Below are 25,157 nucleotides of genomic sequence, written 5' to 3'. Positions count from 1 at the left end.
AAAGCGGTGCCATACACGTAGAGGACACTGACCAAGATGTCAAGAGAGCATTTGATGATGGTCATGGCGACGTTAGCAGCAAGATTTATATGTAACATGCCGCGCGTTGTCACAAACATACAAACCCCACCTTTAAACTTTGAAGGATCTTTATACAACCAAATAATCAAATTCTTATTTTATTACTCACACAATGGATCTCATACATATCAGATATAAACCAGATGAGAAAGCACACATGTGAAACATCTCACTAATCCTCAGATCCCACTGCAGAGCAATCCAATCTCATCGCATCACGTCTGATGTAGCTGCATGTCCCCAAGAGCTGATGTCTGCGAGCAAACATTCGACCATTCTTGTCAGCACAGATTGAATCAGTGAAAGAAACTGGGCCACGTCCTCAGAGTGCCATATTAGACTGAAAAGCAGCGGCGATAGAGTCCCTGAAAGTGGAAATTTCACACAAGAAGGTTGAGGCTTTCTGCCCATCATGATGTGTATGTACACATGTTGTTTATGAGTGTACTCTGCGTGAGATGAGTCACACACAAGTGTCTGTGGTTCCCAGTGCTGCAGTATGATAGCACCCTGGCAGGTGTTCAGCAGCAGCAGATCACCACTGGCTGGGAGCTGTGACAGACAAACAGAACTCCCACTCTGACAGCTAGACTTGTGACTATCATTAAACACTTTTTTTTTCTCTCTCTCACTTTGTTTCCTCACCCTGCCCCTCTTTTCTTCTCTGCACCCCTCTTCTTCCCCATTTGTGTCTTCCTCTTTTTTTGCTTTTTTGCAGCCAACTGGCCCGAACTGAAAGGTAAGAAAACAGCAGACTTGCATAAGAAGATAGTTTTTTAATTCTAATGAGATTTTGCAGTTATAGAAAGGACGTGCAGGTTTGATGTTCAATGTCACGTGACCACTGAGGAGTGTGCAACTGTTTTGTCTCTGCAGACCGGACGGGCGAAGGTGGTCTGTGGCGTCAGTTCCCTCGTCTGGATACTGCACCAATGCACCTAGTTCATCAGTTTCTGTAAGCTCAGTCTCTTTCTGTTTCTCTGTGTCGCCCTCTTTCTTTTTTCTCTGTAAGACCTGTCTCTCTTTCTTTTGTCATTACCATTTCTCACACATGCCATTAGAGCATTTGTTTTCCTGTTTTACTTATTCTCCCTGTATCAGTGACTTTACAGTGATTTAATGTCTCATGGTGCTGAATGGCTAAATCAATTTAACTTTATTTGTATACACTTTTCATACAGGTTAGTGCAGTTTGAAATACTTCAGGATTCACTGATGAGCCAATAATAAGACAAAAGAAATCCCATCACATTATACACACTGCCTATAAATGGTTACATATTTAAAATGCATCATAAATTCTTTTACACCCTGAACCTGGATCATGTTTTAGATGAAGTGTAAAAATGTTTAACTTTTACCCAACAACTAAAGATTATTTAATTTGTGTTATAGAAGTTGAAAGTTGAAACTGGATTATCTCATTTTAGCTACAACTCTCTTTGTCTGTGTGTTGCCGTTGTTTTGTTCCACAATTTGCTTCAAAATTAATTTGTTTATCTAAATTCATTCAATATCACATCCTCATTCTTTGATATTAAATCTATGAATGCAAATCATTCGATAAAAGTATGATGTAATCCTTTTAATGACTCAGCTAAAACAGGATATATTCAGTGAAGAAGCATCCTTCCATCGTCATCCTTTTAACCACACTTTCCACCACAGAGAGGAAACGGGAATGAATCCTCAGATGCCTTTCCCACAGTTTTCTGGGAATTATTTACTCAAGAGCGGTTATAATTAACGATGGACCGGTTTTATATTTTGTGACAATTTAAATACACAAAACTTGTACTCAGTGTGGTGGGTTTTCTGGCAAAATGCAACTATCAACTCTGTTATTGGTGAAACTAAAGAGATTAAGGCATTCAGAGTGGTTGGAAAGTTGTGAAGTTAATGTTTCACTGCTGACCCTTCTTCTTAAATAAATGACTTCATAACTAATTGATTTGAGCTCCACTCTGCGTAGCCACTTTAGACGGAGGGAAAGTACAGGGATAATAAGTCTAAACATTAAAATAACAGGTCTTGTTGAAATGCACGCTTTGTCTTTCCTGCCTGACATCACAAAACGAGGAGGGGCCGTGCAGTGTTTTGAAGTGTTCTCGCTCAGCTTTTCCTCTCAGGAAAAAGTCAAACGAGGGGAGCGTGTCCAGTCTCCCAGCTACACCCAAAGGTTATTTGTTGAGGGTTTCTGTGGCGATTATCGAAACTGCAGTTGGTCGTAGAAAAACAATACCCAGCTCTTCTGTCACGGTTGTAATTTCGTACGGCCAATCACATGGCTTTTAGTCAGTGAGGTCAGCCCTCATCGCACAATGCTCCTTTCAGGCTGGCTGTCAGTGAGGTCTTTATACTGCTCTCACTTGCTTCTGACACGTCTCCAGTTTCCTCCTCAGGGTATCTTTCTCCTCCATCTTTTTTATCACTTCTTTTCTGTCTCTTTCATGCTCTTGTTTTTTCAGTAGTTCAGTTTCTTTTTCACTCTGTTGTTTTTACCTCTTTTAGACGTTTCTCCTTCCTGCAGTCAGTCAGTTCCTTTTGCTTCCCCCAGTGAAACACAAGATCCCAGCCAGATGGGAGTTCTCATAAATTCCAGGCTGCGTGTCACATATTTTGGCTTGGAACGAGAAAACCAATGCATGCATGGCCAACACAACAGCTGTTGCTGCTTTCCTCTGAGTGTGCTGCAGCAGGAACGGACAAAATGCTGCTTCAGGGGAGCAGAACACTAAATCTCACAGAGTCCCCTTTTTTAAAAGTAAAAGTGGGATTTGTGATGTTTTACTTTGCTGCAGCGTTTCTCAACATGCCCTTGTTAAGTGTTCAATCTAATTCAGATCTGTAGAAGAACACAAAAGCCTTTAAGACTCTGGGTATTAATAGTATAATGGGTGAATATATGAGAGTGGAGTGGTGTGATTGTCACAGGAAGCTCAGGCTGTTATATCATCAAAGCTGCAGAAGCAAAACCTGTAATAGATACAAATGTGCAAAGAAAAGTAGGCTATAAAAAGAATAAGTAAGTAAGTAGTTGACACTGTTAATTACAGATTTAAAGTGATTACACTTATTCTTTCTCAATGTAACTTCTCTTTGTCCCCTGTGTGCTTTTCCCTCCCAGTCTTCTTCTTCCCAAGAGTTATTGCACCAGTTGCCCTTCCAGCCCACACAAGATGATCTCCACTTCCTGTTCAAACATTTCCGGAGTACGGAGAGCGTGGCGGACGAAGAAGGAGCACACCCCTCGCCCACTGTCAGACTCCGCTCACGCAGTCTCAGGTAGCTTGGAATCACACAATAACTGCACCAGATGTATGGACTGTTTGCTTGTTACAGAAACATTCCCATAACACAACACTGCACTGGAAGGAGAGATAATGACGCCCTTAAGGTTGAGTAAGAGAGCGGACAGATGACATGAGGTTTGGCACTGAAGTCCACTAAAACACACTAATGTTAATTTCTAATATAACAAGTTTTAATAGAAGTTGAATTAGCACACTGCAGAATGCCAGTATACCAGTATGCTAGCAATATGCTAAACATATCTGCTTCATATCTCAGCCTCACTCTTGACTTTGTGTTTAAATGACTAATTTAAGTTTGTAGGTCAAATGGTAACTAAATGGTTAACATGCTGAACATCAAGGCTGTGAGTGTGACTGATATAACTAGAATGGCACTCAGAGAGCACATACCTCTGTCAAGGCCAAACAATCCCCCTATGAAACCACATTTAAGTTCCCTAGATCTAGGTTTTTATTTGGATTCGCACCAGATTGTACACACTCCTACTCACCTGTCCCATAGATATACCAGAGTTTTTTAAATCCATGAATTATTTTCTGAGAAATCAAGGACAATGTTGAAAAACACCAGATCTCACAATGTTAAAGAAAGTCAAAAAAATTCCTGCATCTACCCCATGATCCAGCTCCACATCAACATTTTAATGAGTTTTTCCCCGAACCGTACCGCATCCTTCCACCAAGTTTCATGGTAATTGTTTCAGTAGTTTTGTTTGAACACTGATGAAAACATAACCACTTTGATAATTCAAAGAAAAGATAAGGAAAATAAGCATAAATTCTTATTTGTCTTATTCAACTAAAGTGTCTTCTCTTCCAGTGAAATAATAATCATGTTAGCTAAAAAGCTTTATCGTCACTTCTGTGGCCCAGCGTCATTCTGCTCTCCTAAATGAAAATGAGAGGTGTGGAGCTCATAAAAATCCCACCAGCTCCACAAGCTAAAGACACACAGTGTGCACCAAACCTTGTGTTTACATTTCCCTCCGTTAAGCAGCCACTTACCCAAAGATGGATTTAAAATATTTCTATGAAAAATTAACAGTAAGCAGCGCTGCAGCCACTGAAAATCCTAGAGTGAATAATGAGTTGTAAAATACACACTTGGGATTTGAATATGGTGAAAAAATTATCTTATGTGGTTCTGGAGGAAGCCTCTCTGCTGGTTACTGGTAATCTCCTGGATAAGAAAACAACCATTTCTTATCTAACAAGCCCTCAAGTACAAAATGGTCTTCATCCTTATTATCAAGAATCCCCCTGCTAGCAGTTTGTATTGGTCATGTGTAACTGATCACGATTATTCATTGCCATTTTCTGCGTAATGTGAATAAAACGTAAAACATTACATCATCTATGAACATGAACTTCGTCTGAATCATGTCAGGTAGATGTTTATTGACAATGGTCATGAAGACAACAACTCTAATGATCCAATGCGTTTTCACAACGTCATCAAACCAGGCGTTTGTTATTGTTTGGATCGAGTGGCACATTATAAATTCAAATTCAAATTTTACAACGATTGTCAACTAGTTTGATTATAGACGTTTCTGCTCAGGAAGAATGTTTCTACATGTATAAAAGAAACATTATATGGTTTGTTAATGTGACCTCTGGCTGAGGCAGCTGTTCAGAGATGAAACATGAGAATCTAGAAACTCAGAAACAACAGCAGAGATAAAATGCGTAGCTGACTAACATAATGTAACGGACTTTTGTAATGCCATTAAACACATCTAAATTACTGCATGTGTTGACTATGGAAATAATACGACTCTCCATGTTGCCCTAAAATAGCTCCAGAGGGTGTGTGAAGTATTTCAGAGGGTGCAAACGGTGGCTGTTGCCCTCGTTGTGGTCACCCAGAAATAGTAAAGTGCTTGTGTCATGTCGATATTGTTATTTGTAGTGCGATGTATTGGGGCGCCCAGTTTCTATTTTTAACACGTGATGACAGTCCAAAGATATGTAACATGTATGGACAGTTTAAAAGGTGCCCTCTCGTAACTGAAGCCCCGTGCACACAACAGATGTGGTCACGGATACTGCACATGATAACCTGATCTGAATCACATTAGTGTTGGGACGGCCGTTAACACTTGGAGTTGGAATTTACGGATAAGACATGAATAGATTTTGTGTAGCTTTAATATTATTTTTGTTATTGACATTATTATTTCTCCACATTAGTATATCATCTGTTAATTTAATGTAATAAAACTTCTCCTCTTTCATCACCTCTCCATCCCCTGATCAGTTTGCATCAGTTCCATTGTTTTGTATGACTCAAAATGAACATCCATTACTTATTTATTATATCTGTGCAGAAATATTGTCTGGTATTTATTGTTGTGATATCACATTTTCTGTTTTTCTTTTGCCTGGTTCTCATCCAGCCCTGGACGGACCTGTGGAATATTTGACAATGAGATCGTCATGATGAATCATGTTTACAAAGAACGCTTTCCTAAGGTACAAGCACTCCTTTTCTCGTCTTTTTTAAAATTTTTGCTTTCTCTATTTAAAATGTTGCTAATGTATCTTCATGCAAAACGATGATCTACAATAGTGTGGATGAGGTTTGTTACACATGGAAACCAGGACAGGAGATTTTATGCTCCTGGCAAAGTCAAAATCTTGAGTCACTCACCACTGGGATTTAAAGTAACAGTTAATAAGTGCCACTGTCACTGCTGTAAATTACTTCTTCCATCTTGGTTGTTTTCCAGGCGACGGCACAGATGGAGGGTCGGCTTCTCGACATCATCGCAGAGTGTTCCCCGGGCACCGCTCTGCCCCTGGCTGACGGCGTGCTGGGATTCATTCAGCACCAGCTGCTGGAGCTCGCCAGAGACTGTCTGGACAAGTCCCAGAAAGGTCTGGTCACCTCCAGGTACTTTGTGGAGCTACAGGAGAAGCTGGAGAAGCTGCTGCACGAGGTGGGTGTTCTCCATCACCAGTAAATGTTTAAGGAAAATACTTACTTTGCTGCTCACTGTTAATTATTCATCCACTAAGCCAAGTCTATTTCGTTTGAATTTACTGCCAGTGGGTTTTTGATGGTTGGTAGCTCAGATTGCCCCCTGGGACATTACAGCATACGACACTGTAGCTGCACTGGGATTATTGAATTGAAAATGCCTGTTTGATTGGCTGTCATTCGAAGCTGACCCCAGTTCACTGGGAGTAATGGTGTTGTCATTTTCTATCATTGCATCGATTTGTGTAGTGGTCAAGTATTTGCTTATGTAATGAATGATTACATGACCTTTCCACCAGCAGTTTTCCTGCAGCAAATGCTGCTGCTGCTAAATAAATCACAGCCTCTGCTGCAGAATGACTTTCTCTTTTTATTCAGAAAGTTGGATAATGTTACAATGACTTCATTTCTAATGGGGCCATAGTTTGCACACTCGCTCATTGCAGTGCTTTTTTGTGTTCTTCCAGTTTCCTAGCAGCTTTGTTTATCCTACAGTCAAACCAGGACCGCACAAACACTTTTTGAGTTTCTACTAAACCACATTTCGAAAATAATTTTTCTGTCTTGGCATAGAACATTTTTTTTAATGCCAGAAAAGGTTTATTTTAAAAAAAATTGTGTGTGCTTAAAAATGTGGTCAAATTATAATATGGTTCAATTTGTCCCTGTGCTTGTTAGGTTCTCCTATGGTTTTATATTTCATGATGCTTTGTTTCTGTTTGAAAATTACTTTTAAAAAAAACCTTGTAGCTCTGACTCTGAACACTGACATCACTCTTTCCCCATCTCTGCAACACAGACTCTGAACCTGCTGTTTGACCAAGGCAAGGCAGTGTTAGACTAAGATATGCAGACAATGAGATTCAATAATAGTGTGTTGGCAGGTATTATTTATTAATCTGGCAAAGGCAGCAAGCAGAAACAAGCATTGATGCAATATGTGGAAATATCAGCCACAATCGCTTGACTCAACATCAAATAAAGTAAGAAGATGAAATAGGTGCTAAAAATAATGTGAGGGTAAAGTGTCTCTGGATGAGCCCTCTTGCCAATTTGCACGAGCCGTGAGGTGGCACAAGTTCAATCCATCGTCTTTGTCTTTTTCCTAATCAGGCTTATGAGCGTTCAGAGAGCGAAGAGGTGACCATCATCACCAAACTGGTCAAGAAGATTCTCATCATCATCTCCAGGCCTGCCAGGCTCCTGGAGTGTCTGGTAAGAATAATCACAGACAAAGTAGTGATTATATGTAAGTGACACAACATTTGTATAATGTTCAGCAATGTAGAGCCTTGAGTAAACTGTTCCCTCAAATGCAGGTGTGACAGGCGACTCTAATGATGCACTGTCGAAATGATAGCTTCTGCAGTAATAATTACAGTTGTTAGTGTTATTGGAATAAGCCAAGAGCAATGAATTCACAACACGTCTTTTGTCCTCTCTTCTCCAGGAGTTTGATCCAGAGGAGTTTTACCAACGTTTGGAAGTTGCAGAGGGTCAAGCTAAGGTCGGCCAGGGCATCAAGACTGATATTCCCAAATACATCATCAGCCAGCTCGGCCTCCACAGAGATCCTCTGGAAGGTGCAGCACCAACTTCCTACTTCATTTTTCTCCTCCTATTTGTCTATTTAGGTAGAATAGTTTGCTTTCAGTTTCAATTGCACTATATTTTTGTGCTGAATGAGCTTGATGGATTGTTGCCATCATTATTAGAGCAAGATCTAATCATTCAACAGAATTTACTTTCTTGAAATGTGCAGTTATTGAATGTTATACCTCAATGACCACACCACAATGAGAGAGTATACATTGTTTTTTAAATTAGGGCAAACCCACTAAGACAAAGAAATCGAGTCCTTTCTCATTTCCAGTAGAGGAGTTTGCTTTTCTGTTTTATTTCCCTGATTAATGTTCGATATCAGAAACGTGACAGAAACTGAGAAGCTCTCTCGTCTTGTCTGTATTGCATTTTAGAGGATGCGAAGAAAATATCGCTGTTGCACTTTGTACCAAAGATGTAAAAAACAATAAGTACACAAACATTCATGTGTCTTTACTCGCCAATACACAGAAATGTCATGCGGGTTGTGTCTTTACCACAGGACAGCACTACCTTCAAGATCCAGCCTTCCAGTCCTCAACTGAATCTGATGTCGTTAATCATTAAAATGAAGTGACTCATTATAAAAGAATTGCATGAAACAAACCTGCCACCAAATATGATATATATACAGGGACAGCTGTCTGATTTTGTTTTACTGAGCATCATTAGTATAATTGCTGACAGTTGATTAAACATGTCTTCATTGGAGCTGATTTAAGGTGAATGGAGTTTGATCTGTGTGTCTGATGCTGTTACAGAGATGGTTCATCTGGAGCAGACGAGCCCGAGTCACAGGTCGGCCAGCAAGGATTCTGATGACACTGGAGATACGACACTCACACAGGTATAACACAGCAGAGATGTAGTTCATTTACTCTCAATGAGTTCACAGAATAAACAGTGGTGGGCAAAGGAATCTAAAAGGCAGAAGAAGACTTCTTATCACAGGCTTTTCTCTCAGTGAAGACATGAAGTAAATGGATTCATGCTTTTTTAGAAATGATGCAGCAACTAAGTTCCTGTTATTTTCCTCCTCATTTTCCTGATGTGTATGATTCAGAGCCGAGCAGCATGCACCCCTCCTCGTAGGAAACCGCTGGAGAGTGACTTTGAGACCATCAAACTCATCAGCAACGGCGCCTATGGGTGAGTCAGACAGACGTCTTTGTTTGCGTTTTACTGACTCACTCTCTTTGTTGACATTAAAAAAGGAGTTTTTAATGAATAAAAGCACGACAAAAAACTCAAATGAGGATGGTTTGTTGTCATGTTTTTGTGTTTACAGACTTTACACTGAGAATTTTTTCAGCTTCCGTTTCTAATGTAATCTCACTAATTATCTCCCTTCCACATCTGTCTTGCCCTCATCTATTTGTTCCCTCATGTTCCTCATTTCCCTCCTTCCATGCAGGGCTGTATTTCTAGTGCGCCACAAGGAAACCCGTCAACGTTTTGCCATGAAGAAGATAAACCGGCAGAACCTGATCCTAAGGAACCAGATCCAGCAGGTGTTTGTGGAGCGGGACATCCTAACATTTGCTGAAAACCCATTTGTGGTTTCTATGTTCTGCTCTTTTGAGACACGGAGGCACCTCTGCATGGTCATGGAGTATGTGGAAGGTAGGCTTGGTTTGGATTGGACTCTAACATTTATTCAAAGTTTTTCACACTGATCTGACAGAGCTCATGTTGGCCTCCTTTCTCCTTTAAGGTGGGGACTGTGCAAACCTATTGAAGAACATTGGTCCTCTGCCTGTGGACATGGCGCGGATGTATTTCGCAGAGACCGTCCTGGCGCTGGAGTACCTTCACAACTACGGCATCGTACACAGAGACCTCAAACCTGACAAGTATGTCTCCAGCCACTCTCAAAAGATAAAACAGCCTCACACATTTTTCATATCTTCTCTCTTTGCTCTCATGCAGCAGCTCATTCCTTTCAAGCTCTCATCATTTTGGATTAACCATCATTTTTTAACACCAAGTCTTTCTGAAGTTGGAGCAGAATTCTCTGAAATATTCTGCCTTTAATGTTTTTTTTACTGAATCTGAGACACATTTTTGTGTTTCCTTCCCTTCTAGTTTGTTAATCACCTCCATGGGCCACATTAAGCTGACAGACTTTGGACTGTCTAAAATTGGTCTTATGAACATGACGACCAACTTGTATGAAGGACACATTGAGAAAGACACCAGAGAGTTCATTGACAAACAGGTTTGTCTCCTCTCATATCATCCTCTCCTCATTCCTTCAGTTGTGTTCTTGAGCTTACCTCACATCTGTTCTGCTCTTTTCGCTCTCTGCAGGTCTGTGGGACTCCAGAGTACATCGCTCCTGAGGTGATCCTGAGGCAGGGTTATGGAAAACCTGTGGACTGGTGGGCCATGGGCATCATTCTCTATGAGTTCCTAGTGGGCTGTGTGCCTTTCTTTGGAGACACACCAGAGCAGCTTTTTGGTCAGGTGGTAAATGGTAAGAGAGCCAGTGAATGCATTGTTGCTCCTTGCAAGTTTATTTTTGTCTTCATATTATAGATGGAACTGGATTGTGCTTCTTTGTCCAGATGACATCATCTGGCCTGATGGGGAGGACGCTCTGCCTGCTGATGCCCAGGACCTTATCACTAGACTACTGAGACAGAGTCCTCTGGAGCGTCTGGGAACAGGTTGGTGGTAGTTAGACTGAGGGGGGGGGGATTTTTTGTCACTGAGACCTCTTCGGTTTTGGTACCAATGACACGAGGCATCCCACTGGAAATGGATTTCAGAACAAGTCAGATGTGGAGAATGTTTGGAAAACATTTTAAGTTGCTTATTGACATACATTATAAACGACATACCTCAGCTCTGGTGCTGGAAAGTAAAGCAAGTCTTATGACTATATTCCATAGAAATTGAGTTAATAAACCACCCTTTTCAGAAGGCAACTATTTTGTGAAGAAATCAAAGGATTATGTGATTTTTCAAGCAAAAATATTCAACGTGTGATGATTGTTGGCTCTCAAATGTGACAACTCACTGTTTTTCTTGGTCTTACATTATATATTTTGACATGGAAGAAACAAGATATTTGATGACAGTAGCTTTTTTTCATGTTCTCTAATATTTTATTGAACAGACCAATAAAAGAAAATAGCCATCAAATGAATTCTAATTAATTCTCCAGTTGCAGCTCTACATGAAAATAATCTAATGATTAAACTGAATGTTTTTATAACAAACTGATATAGTCTGGTGTCAAAGGAGGTTCTCCTCACATTTTGGCAGAGGATTAGCTGTAAACTGTGGTAAATGCCTTTTCCAGGTGGAACAACTGAAGTGAAGATGCACATGTTCTTCCTGGGTCTGGACTGGAACGGGCTCCTGAGGCAGAAAGCTGAATTTATACCTCAACTAGAGACTGACGAGGATACTAGTTACTTTGACAGTAGGTGGATTCATTCACAAATACACATACAGGCTTTTCGTGAAGCAGGATGCATTACTATGATAATCGGATGTCTGAATTTTAATGTCAATTCAGATAAAAACTATTTTTTCAAATGTTTTAATGTCATTCAAATTCTACAGCTCGATCGGAGCGCTACTGTCACCTAGGCTCAGATGAAGATGATGAAACAAATGATGATGAATCGTCTCTGGAGCTCCGTCAGTTCTCCTCTGTGGCCCATCGCTTCAGCAAGGTATTTGTTCTGGCTCTGCTCACTGATCCTCATGCAACCTTCTTTGCTATTACTAGATATATCCAATATAAATAACTTATTCATTGACAGAATACAGTATTGGTGTGAATTCTCAGAAATAAAACAGCAATAGTAACACATGACAAAAGGAAAGCAAAGCTTCACCACCCCTCTGCTTGAATTCTAGGTGTACAGCAGCACAGAGCACCTGTCCACCTCAACTCCGTCCAACCAGAGCCTGTCGTCATCAGAGCGAAGCCACAGCGAGGAGAAGGAGGAGCGATGGGAGGGCAGGGGAGTCCTCTCTCCTGGCGACGGGTACAAACACTCGACTTGTGGAGACAGGAGGGCAGATGGACACAGGGGGAGGTGAGAGCATGAAACACCAGAGAAAGTGATATCCTCATTATGAGAGGAGAATGAACCAAGAAGAAATATGTGATGGAAATGAAATTTTCTTCTCTTTTTATGAGATAGTAATGGAATTTTTTGGTAATATGATCCAGTTCCCCCTCTGACGCCAAAACATAAATTACTGACATGATCTCGACTGAACAAATTGTGTTGCTTTGGCAGATTAAACCAGTGTTTTTAAAAAGATGATCAGTTGTTAGTTTTTTACTAAAAAGCTGATTAACAGCATAACAAAGCTAATTTCTTTATATGTGTGGAAATGTAATATAAACTGAGAGAAGTTTGGTTAACTCTTTGAATTGTGTTGCCTGTTGTTTTCTTATTTTTGATCCATTATTGCAGTTTTTACAGAGAAAGCAGAGTTTCTCACTCAACCCTGTGTTTTTATTGAGTGATTTTTTTTCCTTTGCAGTCTGCGTCCTCGTGCTTCATCTAGTTCCTCCCAGTCAGAGCGCAGTGCCAGCCCACTGGTTATGAACAGCACCCAGAGCCTTGACATCATGCCTCGCCTCGCCATCTCTGCAGAAGAGGAAGGTTAGCTAACAAACGCAGACCTATGCATTGTCATTTGTTATGATATTTCGCAGTTGTTAGTCCTCAGTGGTGTAACGTTTTGCTTCATAATCGTAGACGGGATGGTTTCCAACCTACGGCGCATTCGTCTCCGGAGCAACAGCACGGGGACCAGGCCGTCATTCAGGAGAGGAGCATCTCGACGAATTGCTCACCAGCTGGAAACCCCAGAGAAACCCAGATCCCCAGCTGGCAAAGTCCCCAAGTCTGCGTCTGTCTCTGGCCTCTCTCTCATCATCACCCCAGGTAGACCGGATAATAATCTGTACAAAACATGAAGGAAATACATTTATATTTGTCCCTTACCTTCTTATTGAAGCTGGTATACATTTATTTACATGGCCACAATAGATTTTACTTTTTTTTTTCAAGCTCCAGTGCCACCTAACTGTATTTGCCAAAACAATGTATTTGTTTACAGTGCCCTCTTCAGGTGGACCCTGTCTAATTCACAAACCTTAAATACTAATTCTATGTCCATAATAACTTTCTGACTAAGAATCATGTATAGTGGAATGACTTCAGTTGGTAGGATTATTATTATTTTAGTAGTTTGGTAGAACTTTTATAAAATACTGTACTGTATCAAATGAACTAAAGCAGCAGAGGTAAATTACATATAATCCATAAACATTAATCTTCTATTCATCTTCCTCTCCTGATCCAGACGACTCAGCAGCTCCTCCTACGAGCCCCAAATCTTCCTTGTCCCTGTCGTCCAACCCCTCGTCCAGAGACTCGTCTCCCAGCCGGGACCTGTGCGTCAGCGTCAGTTGCCTCAGGCCTCCTGTGGTCATCCACAGCTCTGGAAAGAGGTTCGGCTTTGCTCTGCGAGCAATCAGGGTCTACATGGGAGACAGTGATGTCTACACTGTCCACCACATGGTCTGGGTATGTGTCCTCATATCAAATGTGAAAATTACAATTTGAAACAACTTTCATATACTGTGTTTTACAGTTTTTATATGTTTTTCCAATGCACTAAGTAAATGTGTTTGATTTCCCTGGTGTCTTTTTTCTCAGAGTAAGTAAACTGAAAACACTTAGTAATCAGGTGAAACATGGACTGTAGTACTAACAGCTGATTAGGTGGTTGCTTGACCAGTAATTTTGATCTGTGTGTGTGTCTCCACAGTGTGTTGAGGAGGGCAGTCCAGCACATGAGGCAGGACTGAGGGCGGGTGACCTCATTACTCATGTCAACGGAGAGTCGGTCCAGGGACTCGTCCACACTGAGGTGGTGGAGCTCCTGCTCAAGGTAAAAGGGCTTGTTATGCCTTACAATGTCTTTGTAGTATATATAAATCTAAATGTAGTGCCTCCCTGTTAAATATATTAATCTTCTGTCAGGGACATGTCATTTTGTGGCTCTTCACCTGCCTACGTATTTATGGTAACAATCTGGTTTAAATAGAGTGGCAACAGAGTGACCTTGCAGACGACTGCACTGGAGAACACTTCCATTAAGGTGGGCCCGGCCAGGAAGTCGAGCTATAAGGCCAAGATGGCACGACGCAGCAAGAAGAGCAAGAAGAGGGATGGACAGGACAGGTACGTGACGGGGGAATGAAGTCATAACTGTAACATAAAAGAATACAATAAACTAAACATAGATCCACTTTTTGCTTTTGCAGCAGACGACGTAGCATCTTGAAGAAGCTGTCGAAGCATTCGCCGCCTCCACCCATGCAGAGCAGTCGTAGCTTCTCCTCAGGGTTCCACCAGTCATCGAGCGACAGCCTCTCTGGTTCCCCCACGCAGAGTCTCTCTTCTGGGCCTTCCACACCCTGCCGCTCCCCTGCTCCAGACCATTCAGGAGGTGAGTGAAGATGCTTTGTATCATTTGCAGAATGTATCCAGTTCTCTTGTGGATCTTTAGTGCTTCATGGTTGTCTGTTTCTACAGGAAAAATAAAGTATTATTTCTCTTTCCTTCTGTTAGATTCCAGTTCTTCACCTTGTTCCAGCTCCCCGAACTCACCTGTTCCTCAGGCCCGCCCCAGTTCCTTGCATGTTTTGGGTCGCTACACCAAAGCCGGCCGCTGCAAGTCCACCAGCAGTATCCCTCCTTCACCGCTGGCCTGCATCCCACCTCCTCAGCCTCTCTCCCCCCAGTGCTCTCCATCCTGCCTCCCCAGTCACCCCAAGTCCCTGCAAGGTTTCCACGGCAAAACATTGTCCCCTCCCACTATTGCTCGCCATTCTGTTCGCCCCCGCAGTGCAGAACCACCCCGTTCACCTCTCCTCAAGAGGGTCCAGTCAGCAGAGAAGCTGACAGGAGACAAGATGACGGGAGGGTACCACGGAGACAGGAAGGCCTACAGCACCCGCCGCCATACCATGGAGGTGCCTCTGTCTGAGGGGGAGGGGCTGGAGGACATGGAAGGGGACACAGCCACCGGGTTCGTTTGCGTTGGTGAGCACGGCCGTCAGGGGCTGTATATTGGAGGGCAGAGAGGCCACCAAGACACAGCCGGCGGCATTAGCGAGCACCATCGTTCCACCGTCTCGCCACACCGTAGCGGCAACCACCACTCCAATGAGGTGGTGGTGATGAGGAAGCTGGCTCTGTCAGAACGCAGGGACTCCTTCAAGAAACAGGAGGCTGTGCAGGAAGTGAATTTTGACGACCTGGAGGAGAGAGATGCAACACCGAGCCCAACACCTCCTGTCACGCAGCCGAAGGCGTTCAAGGCGTCCTGGATCAACTCGGCCGCGGCAGAATCCAGCATGAAGCTGGGAGGAAGAGGATCACAGGGTACAAATACACAGCAGAAAGCCAATCCAAAAAACAAGGAGGAGTTTGGCAGAGATAATAGGTCAACAAAGTGAGTGGAAGTCTGACCTGCAACTGTTCTTACAAGCGATAGCCTTGTGTCCAGAAACTGTGACTAAGCCCCATAATCATCATGAGCAACTGTCTGCAGACGGAAGAACAAAAATTAAAGTCGATGTTTCTAAGTAATATATGCACCCTGCAACACTGTTAACGGAATAATGACTGCAAAACTGTGTTCTCTTCCTCGATGCTTGTTTTCTCTCTCAGTTCTCAAATCACTGTGGCACCAACATCTGATGTAGTTTGTAAATATTTTTGTTTTACAATGAAGAAACCTATTTATGACTTTTTATGCTCACCCTGTTTTTTGGGGGGGCGGGGGGGTCGTTGAAAATGCCTTGGATGCTTCAGCTGTTCTTATTTCAGGAATTGCACAAATAGAAAAAGCCACGCAACACTTTCTGTATGTGATTTTTTTGCATTAGGTGAAGAAAAGAGGAGTAAAAATCAGTCAATATCATTTTTATATACCACCAGGGGTCAGGGGTGTTATATGTTCAGAAAGAAACCTGCAGTGTTTGCTCTGTAACATATACTGAACTGTAGAATTCAAAAAGAGATTCAGTGCTGCCTCTGAAGTATTTTTTGTGGTGGTAAACATTTAAACTCATCCATCCTGATAGCATTTTTTTTTTAATAAATATTTTAAAGAACAAAATATCAACATCAAACCATTTGGAAAGTGTGACACTGGTGCCAAAGCATGGTTTAAACAAAGAAACCATTTAAAAGAGGAACTGTAGTTGTACATAAGAACCTTCATGCATGTATGGGCGTCAGTGCTACTTGCCGTCTGTCCTGTTAATAGAAAAAAAATGTGCTTGCACTCCTTGCAGCGGTTTCAACCACAGCCTGATCACCATGCAGGTGTGTAGAAAGAGCTTTCGCAAATACCTTCGGAAACCAGGCTGTTTCCTCCGTCTTCTAAATACCTTGTTGAATCAAGCCTCCGTCCAGCTGCTCACAAAACCTTGTCTCGCTGAAGTGTTCGTACAAGTCGTATTAGTGGTAGAACAGTTGGAGAGCGTTGCCATTTCAGGACGATCTCTTTTCTCTGTGGGATTCAAATATTGTACAGTGGATGCAACAAACAGAAATGGCTCCCTTGGCTGTTTTTTAATGTGTATTATGAATGAATGTTTACAATTTAGTGCAAATATGTGTGTGGACTCGTCAAGGTTTTTGTTAAATTATTATGGAGAAAAAACAACAACAACAAATGAATGACAGGGAATGGCAGAATTCATCCAGATGGAGGAATGAGTCGAGACGATCGCTCCTTTTGTATATTTTGATATGGAAACAGTCTTGTTGCAGTACTATTAACCTATGCTGTTGATGTATGTTTAAACAATGGTGGACCTTATAGCAGCTGTAGGTGGTGTTTCTTTGAAAGTGACCTTGTAAGGGTAGATGGACTCTGAGATGAGGATCTTAACCTTTTGTTTTGATGAACCTGATTTTTTTTTTTTAAAGGTTAAAGTTATTAACCTTGTTTGAGAAGCCTTGAATTTTTTAAACATGAGAATGATTTGAGGGTTAAAGTGAGGATAGAGATATGAACGCAAGGGGATTTTGTTTTCTGCTATAGGTTCCTCCTTTCTATTTTTACTCCAATTTTGAAGCTGTTTTAGTTGTATTGTTTTTATTCAGACAACGACTGGATCAGCAGCCAACAATGCTTCCAGTCTTTTCATTTACATTTGTTACACAGAAGACACGTGCGTCTTGTTGAAGGAACTTAAAATGGGAATTTACAAGTCTTGAATAATGGTTATGAATCGTGGGGGTTTAAATGAGACCTAATGATATTTTTTCATTGTAAAAAAGAACAACTGTGGGATTTCTCTCTGAATTTCTGATGCAATATACCTGTACATCCTCGATTGTACTTGATTTCATTTTCATTTTGCATCGCCACCAAAACATTATCTCTTGACCTGTAAATTGTATCATCAAGTCATGTTTTTTAAATCAAGAGTTCATTTTGTGGGGATCTCAACAGCAGCAGTTCATTACACATCATCACAAGGAGCTCCTCATCTCTCTATTTGCCTCTGTGTGTGTGTCTGTATGTATGTAATAAAATCCATGTTCTCAAACGGTTGCACAATGTTGACTCTCCACATAAGCCACACTCCTTATAGCGTAGTCGTGTGTTAGAAGTTGTTGCCCCCTCCTCAACCCCACCATGTCCCAGAATGACAAACTAGCCTTTGTGAAATTCTTTCCATGTGGATATCTGGTGCAGACTGGTGTGACATTGTCTGTTTTTTTTCTATTGTCTTAACAGTGCTTGAAATAAATGAATTGCAGAGGACTCAAAAGTCCAGGACTACAACAACTTGTGTGTACCTGTCGTCTGTCCCTCATACAACAATATTTGCAAGATTGTGGCAACAAAAACTATCTGAATCTTTCTTAAATGTACTAATGGTCAAGTGTGACACTCCTCACACTTCATGTGTCACTTCAACAACACAGATTCATCTTAATGTGTTAATGTGTTAATAATACACAGACAAAGCTGAGTATTAAAACTAACACGCAGAACCCATACTGCCGCCAAAATAAGAGCTCTTCCCACACCAGACCTATGACCTCAATCCTCAGGCCACAACTTGCATCACAACCTCAATAGACATCAGGACACCGGTACGGTTCAATAAGGTGCAAAAGGGCCAAACCCTTGTACCTTCAGCCAAAGCAGCAACAGGATATAAGAAGACACAGTGACAAACCTCAACAGAAAAGGTAGGTAGCTTCTATTGACAGGGCTCGTCACTGATTGGACAGACTGTCCGTCCTTTTGAAGAGAAACAAACACTGACAAAATGTGTTGAGTGATCTGTTGTGTTTTCTTCTTTACTGTTGTTTTCACTTCTTTGCTGTTGGGTATACTGATTTGTTGTGTTTGGTTATTTGTCATTTCGTTTCTTGATTTGTGGTTGTATTTGGTTATTTCTCATTGTGTTTTCTGAATTACCGATGTGTTTACTTATTTGCTGTTGGGTTTTGTGCAACTAACAAACAAACAAACTAACTAATGTAGATAAAATCCAGATTTTTGCTGACTTCTTCTCCTTGTTAAAAATCAAACAAGCAAAGCAAGATACATACATATGTTATAATTGCGAAAGCAAGATACATTATACACATTTATAATTGACATAGATTGACAGCTGGAATGATAAATAATAATGATAAAAAACTAAAATAGAATAGAAGTAATTCAAATTTCCGAGACCATCCGGTGACCCCTCTGTGATGGTTCGGACCTTTCCGCCGAACTTCGTCTCTTTCCGCTTCTCCTCATGTGAGTTCCCACGCACTGCTCCCTGCCGGAGCTGGAAAATGGCTGAGTAGAGGAGTCGCAGGAGGACAGGGAGAGAGAAGAGAAGAAGAGGACAGAGAGCTCTTCTCCTGGAAGCTCAGTGCGCACACACACACACACACTCACTCACACACCGAGGAGCTACAGCCTCCACGCGGTCTCTGGTCGTGTTGTGTCCGCTCTGAAGCTTCGCAGCGCCGCACGCTCAAAGTGAGAAGAGTGGAGGAAAGATCCGCGGGTGAGTTTTTCCAACTTGCTGCACATTTCCAGCGCAGCGGCGGACACTGGGCTGGAAAATGGTGGAGGCGCCGCCGCCAGCGAGCGTTTCACTCGGGCAGCAGCCCCGACATGTTCTCCACTGTCCCGCTTTTGAAACCTTAAACCCAACTCTCTGTTTGTCCGCAGCTTTCTCGCATCTTCTTCTTTTTATCGCGCTATAAAAAGCAGGTCTTCTTCGCGGGGCTCGTCGACAGTTGACGTGTATCAAACGTGGAGCCCGTTAACTCACTGTAACGTTGCGCGTTATTCACGAACTTTAACTTGACTCTGCGCACTTTTTCTTTATTCTTCACGGTCGCACAGCCCGGTAATAACGCGAAGACGACTTTTAAAACAAACCCGAGTTCTTCAAACTAAATCATTTAACCTCAGAGTTGTTTATCTTGATGCACACAGTCAACAGTTGTAGGGGTTTTCGAACGTGAGGAAAGTTGTGTTGGGGCAGCTTCGAGTCAGACCTGCGTGCAGCACTGTTGCTGTGTATGACACCACAACACTGCGTTTACACTGGCTGCAGGGTCCAGGCGGCCATGCAGTGTGGAGGCCTCTCACTGCTGCAGGCCTGACATGATAGGGGTGTGTTGTGTCCCTGCTTTGACTCTCTGCCATGCACCGAGCACTTAATGTGGCACTTGCATAATAAGATAGGCCTCTACCCCCCAATACCCCCTCCCTGTCTATTAATTACTGAATCCAGAGTTATGCAACAAAAATTCAATTCTCCAGAATAATGCCGCTGCTTTATCAGCGTGAAAGCTCGGCTTGTGGCAAAGCCTCCATTCTTCCTCTGCATGTTTTTAGAAATGCCCTCAATGACGCTTTGGGGCCGGTTGTGTTTGAACTTCCAAGAAGTGAAGCTTTGCAGAATGCCAAGTGTCACTTATCAGAAGGGCTGAATGAGACATTATTCAGCCCAGACACAGTACAGCTGTGGGTATTGTTGCTGAACGCCCCTCAGCTGCGGGAGCCAGTTGAACTGAAATTGTGTTATTTGATCAAAATAGCATCAGAATGTGACTCCACTGGAATGGCTGCAGACTCTGAACTGAACAGAGTTAGATAGATGGACCTGATTCGCCTTCTCGGTTGTTGGGAACACGTCCGTGACATTTCGACTGTTTTCCCACTGCTTTTTGTTTTGATCCAGGAATAATGTTGATCATCACATGTTTTTACATGACCGGAATGTAAAGGTATAGACAGAAACCCCTGAAGTGAAATAGATTTGCTGTTGGTGCTATTTAATTTAAATTATTGAATTACACTGCATTATACTGGGGGAAAGAAACTATTTATGGCAAAAAAAAGTCTCATGGTATTTTCATGCGGCGCTGACTTTGGAGGTTTATCAGATTTCTTGTCTTTTTTTTCAATCAGATTTGTCTTCGGTCAAACTCCGCATCGCCTGCGTCTCATATCATATCTGATAGATACAGCAAGTCCTGTTGAGGCTTGTGGCACAGTTGACTTTTTCTGAACAGTGCTGTCTCAGTGCTGCATAATCTTCGCAGCAGATGTTTCTGTTTAGCAAAGGGAGCTGTTTTAGCTTCATTAAGCATAGATAGAGTTCAGGTGGGCCTAAGTGAAATTATAACAAGCCTAAGCCACTGTTTGAGGCTGAAAAAAGAAGTTCTTGTGTTGTTGGCCTGTCCTCCCTGTCTGTGGCGCAGTAGATTTTTTCGCCTCCATGTGGACACATGGCCCGAAGCCAGGCTGCATGCGTGGTGGCTCAGCTCCTCATCAGCAGAGCAGTAAAGGGCCAACACACACACACACACACACACACACACACACACACACACACACACACACACACACACACAAAACTTTAAAGAAGCAACTGTTACCATCTAGTATATGTCTGAATTCTATACAGCGTGAAAGAAATGAACTGTGATCCACATGAAATCCATAAACTGTGTCTCCGAGGCGTCGGCCAACATGTAGCCCAGCATTTATATCCTTTTATAAAAACTGCACATGCTAAGAAAACATTCTTTAACTCATCAACCTTTCAGCTCTGTATGAAAAATCATCACATTCAACCGTGGGGGGGGGGGACTGCTCTTGATATTTGGACTGGATTTGCTGTGGCATGTTTCCCTTCAAACTCTCAAAGATATGGAAATTATGGGTTCGCATCATTTTAAACAGACCTACATAGATGTGACTGTTGAGGAAACGTACACTAGAAAGTCATGATTGATGATGTGTTGGTGTGAAAATGTTCAACACAGCCTCAGGTCCAAGAGAAACTTGTTTATCTGCATTGGTAGCAGATAACCGGGTGATTGATCGACAGAGGAAATTAGCTGCACGCTTGTATTTGGGTATATTTTAATGTAGGTTGTTAAATATCTAAGTTCCAGCAAGAATTCAAAGTTCCAGCAAGAATTCTTGCATCCGTCAATGGGTGTGATCATGATCTGGAATATTGACTTAAAGAATTTAGAGGAGATGATCAGTCTTCAAATTATTGATTTTAAATTACATTATTTCACTACCAGGAAATTCTTCCAACTATTCTACTCCACACCCATTTGCACATTATGTAATGAGGATGACGTGGAAACTTATTTACCTTTAACATGGGCCTGTCCAGCTGTGAAGCCCTTTTGGTTTGTGTTGCACACGTACGACCGGGTGTAACTGGAATGGATTTTCTTATTATTAGACATTATCTCTCTGGAACTCTCTATGACACGAACCAGTGGAGCAAAGGGAAATACAACTGACAGTTGATCCGAGGTACTGCAGAAGTTCAAGTAAAGTTATATAACTGGTGAAATGTTTATATCACTGCAGATATGGTCTGCATTGTTTCCTGAGGCAGATTTTGATATTTAGGCTGTCGTGCCAGGGAGGAGGGGAGTACCGATCCAATATCAGTCAGTGCATTTAAAAAAGTTATATAAAGTTATAAAGATTGACTGCTGTATGCTGCTAACCCTGTATGGAAGTGATGATTGCTATCATTAGAGTATGGCCAGGCTCAGCCACCCAGGTTAAACCCTTTGAAAAACAAATATACACAGAGAATAAATGACATAGAACATATTTTACTGTCACGTTTGACCACAAATCATTTTTTCCTTTGACTTGGTAAACTTCTTTTGTGTAATGGTTCCTAAAATGCTTCATGAGATTGCTAGTATTGTAACACTATACTATACACATTGCAGTTTTACCTGTGGGACTTTCCAGCCGGAAACAGTGTGGCAATGAGTGGCAGGTGTTCGTAAGAGAGACAGAGAGACATAGGGAGTAAAGAGCGCTGCACATATGTCTCCAATTAACTAACAATGCAAAACACAAATCTGAAGATCTTTTCTGTTTAAATGAGAAGGGTAGAAAACGTGTTCATTACCAAACTGTGGCCACTAAAGTACTTCTTCTCATGATTATGTTAATATGATCAATGACCAGTGTTGAAGGTGAATTCAGTGGCTCATGTTTTTCTCTTTGTTTTGTCCTCCTGTTCTCGGACGTTACGATAAACCTGCATTGTCAAACTTTGGTCCCCACCCTCTGGCAGTAAGAGTAATTACATAAACGTTGTCAATGTTTGACGTATGTCCTTCACGTGGATTGCTTCCTTTTTTGACTGTAATCCCTCCTCTGAATGCTCAGTTTGCTTTTTATCTGAAGCTTTGTAAAATGTCCTTGGTTGCATCCTAGGTTTCTATGCTTAGGCTCTGCTAGTCGCTGCTGTAGCCTACATCATCATCTTCATCGCTATGGTTGCTCCCCTCTTCACTTCTGACAGATTTTGTCAGCGTGAGAATGCTGCCACCAACACCAGATTTAAAACTGTGGTTCAGGGAGATACAGAGATATTTACCTGGGGTTGAAAGTCTGACTTAACATTCTGTGACATAATTTGGCAAGATCTGACTCCAGCTTTGATTTTTTATAATGGATGGTATGATTTAATAGACTATATTTACTGTCAAACAATAAGCTTATGTACAAATTACACTGTGATAAATGTCTATAGTTTTCACAGTTGTTTAGTTTCCCCCCTGATATATGACTGTACCTTACTGTACTTTCTTGATAATCAATAGTATTTTTTATAAAATTATATATATGCATGACGTAATGTCAATTCAATTTCAGAAAAATATAACTGCATATTATCTACATTGCCCTCTTATTGTTACGTAATTTAAGTTTGAAGATAGTCTGGGGCTTATCAATATATTTGTTTGAGGAATTATTTATTTAATGATAATTGTTTGGCAAATGTTGTTAGACTTTATGAAGAAACCTGGTACGAGGTGATGTTGATCTGAATTGATATTTTTATATATAAAACTGAGAAAAGCAGTAAATTATCACAATTGAGGACCATGAAGTGTTTGACATTATAGCTTGGAAAATGTTTGATTATTTGATTAACGTAAAAATATCAATTCTTTTGTTATTCTGTTTTCTGCAAAAAAAAAATCATCAATTTATCAGTAAAAAGAAATGAGTTAAAACGTACTGGTCTTTATTCAGTGTATCCTGTAAATAATAAGAGAAGACATCCAGTAAAAATATCTCTAGTCATATTGAATTTTTCTGCAAAAATAATTACTGTGATCACTGTGTTAGTGATGCTCTGAATGGCTTGTTTGCCATTTTACATTATGCATACTGGTGTATAATGAACAGGTCAGAGCGACACTGGGTGACTAAACACATCAAGAGTCATCTGATGTCTGCAGACAGCAGAGTCTAATCTAAATGCCATTTTAGGTTCAATGTAGGTCTCGCTTTCCCCCACCGTTATGTTAAATGTCTTATACTTTCGTGCTATATTGCTTTCTTGCTATACTTTTCACACACAACTTGTCACAATGTTGTCATTTTGTAAAATATATAACTATTTATTTCCTCCTTCTCGTGCAAATAATCACATATATTATCATGCTCTTTCAGAAAAACAAATATCTCCTCTCATCCCTTTGCCCGACTTTAACATGACTCATGGAATTTGCTCCAGTCACGCTCAGCCTTCACATTTTCCATGTTGTGTTTTTCATCATCGGCATCATCAACCTGTTTCATTTAATGTAATCCAGCGTTTCATGAGAGATGATAAACAATCATCAAGGTTACACGCATGAGAAAAGTCAAATGTGTGGGGAAAAGGTTGAGTTGTTTGGGTCAGATGTTTGATCGCTGCCTAGATACATTTTCTAATATTAGAACATTTCCTTGATTTGCCCGGCTTCTCTGGTGACTGGGGAACACATGGCCAGAGCAGCAGCCAATCAGAGCGCGGGATTAGCTTTCCCTCTCTCTAGCAACAGTGAGTTACTTGCTGCCTATTCATTAATTATTTTCCTGTGGTCTCCCTCAGCCGTTTGGACTGTGCTGATAGCAAAGTGCTCCGTCTCTCACTGCTTTTTTTCACTGCTCTCTGTGCTCTGACAGAATAAAAAGTCTTTTTAAAAAAGGGGGATGGATCCAGTGAGGCTGAGCCTGACAGCTGCTGCTGCTGCTGCCCTGAACTGTGAGCTACTACATCAGACCAGGACTGTAACAGAGATGACTCGTCTCTCACCTCGCACGACTTTTTCTGCTTCGGAACTAAATAATAAAAAAGGATTACTGATTCAGAGCGCTCCTTGCGCACTGCTTTTTCTTCTGCACCGTCTTCATCGAGTTTTCGCTGCTTTTCTGCACCGGTGCTCTGACTATAAACAAATAAAACATGGCAACTGGAAAAACAACTGGACTTTCTCGCTGGCTGAGGATTGGGGGGGGGTGTCAGTTGGAGGCAGGACTCTCCCTCGCTCTGTGTTTTATTTTTTTTTCGGAGGGGGTGAAGAGCAGGTGGAGAGAGGAGGGAGGGAGGTTTAGGGTTGGGGGGGGGGTATGGTGGTGTGAGGATTGCGGGCTGTGGTTGGGTATGCCAGTGCCACGTGTCTCGCCTGGCACCTCTTGCTTCTCGACTCGAAGGATGTTGGACTGAGAGTGTGGCTGAGCCTGTCGGGCTTCTCTCTGAACCAAAAGTGGGGTGAGTGTTGCACTGTGCTGCATCCTGTTATCACGATAACTCT

General features: G+C 41.6%; 2 protein-coding genes across 3 annotated transcripts in view; both read left to right on the top strand.

Moving 5' to 3' along the window:
* mast3a (microtubule associated serine/threonine kinase 3a) overlaps window positions 1-17,835 on the top strand; it is a 29,828-nt gene extending 11,993 nt beyond the window's left edge. For both annotated transcript variants that reach the window (XM_020108738.2, XM_020108730.2), the window contains 24 exons: window positions 800-820; window positions 958-1,036; window positions 3,209-3,366; window positions 5,795-5,870; window positions 6,128-6,337; window positions 7,492-7,593; window positions 7,829-7,961; window positions 8,742-8,827; window positions 9,044-9,129; window positions 9,395-9,603; window positions 9,695-9,833; window positions 10,066-10,198; window positions 10,291-10,456; window positions 10,548-10,649; window positions 11,288-11,410; window positions 11,554-11,666; window positions 11,854-12,035; window positions 12,493-12,614; window positions 12,711-12,899; window positions 13,321-13,544; window positions 13,789-13,911; window positions 14,068-14,204; window positions 14,288-14,472; window positions 14,595-17,835. In XM_020108738.2, the coding sequence (XP_019964297.2) occupies window positions 800-820; window positions 958-1,036; window positions 3,209-3,366; window positions 5,795-5,870; window positions 6,128-6,337; window positions 7,492-7,593; window positions 7,829-7,961; window positions 8,742-8,827; window positions 9,044-9,129; window positions 9,395-9,603; window positions 9,695-9,833; window positions 10,066-10,198; window positions 10,291-10,456; window positions 10,548-10,649; window positions 11,288-11,410; window positions 11,554-11,666; window positions 11,854-12,035; window positions 12,493-12,614; window positions 12,711-12,899; window positions 13,321-13,544; window positions 13,789-13,911; window positions 14,068-14,204; window positions 14,288-14,472; window positions 14,595-15,484 (3,988 nt within the window). In that variant the 3' untranslated portion in view covers window positions 15,485-17,835. The remainder of the gene's footprint in view (window positions 1-799; window positions 821-957; window positions 1,037-3,208; window positions 3,367-5,794; window positions 5,871-6,127; window positions 6,338-7,491; window positions 7,594-7,828; window positions 7,962-8,741; window positions 8,828-9,043; window positions 9,130-9,394; window positions 9,604-9,694; window positions 9,834-10,065; window positions 10,199-10,290; window positions 10,457-10,547; window positions 10,650-11,287; window positions 11,411-11,553; window positions 11,667-11,853; window positions 12,036-12,492; window positions 12,615-12,710; window positions 12,900-13,320; window positions 13,545-13,788; window positions 13,912-14,067; window positions 14,205-14,287; window positions 14,473-14,594) is intronic.
* A 979-nt stretch (window positions 17,836-18,814) lies between these two features.
* The window catches only part of pik3r2 (phosphoinositide-3-kinase, regulatory subunit 2 (beta)), a 28,193-nt gene continuing 21,850 nt past the window's right edge, over window positions 18,815-25,157 (top strand). Inside the window, exon 1 of the mRNA XM_069511079.1 lies at window positions 18,815-19,063. The gene's annotated coding sequence lies outside the window, so the exon portion shown is untranslated. The remainder of the gene's footprint in view (window positions 19,064-25,157) is intronic.

Source organism: Paralichthys olivaceus, chromosome 16 (genome assembly GCF_024713975.1).
Source record: "Paralichthys olivaceus isolate ysfri-2021 chromosome 16, ASM2471397v2, whole genome shotgun sequence".
NCBI lineage: Eukaryota > Metazoa > Chordata > Actinopteri > Pleuronectiformes > Paralichthyidae > Paralichthys > Paralichthys olivaceus.
The sequence above is the reverse complement of the archived record's forward strand: the minus strand, read 5'-3'. Positions and strand labels throughout refer to the sequence as shown.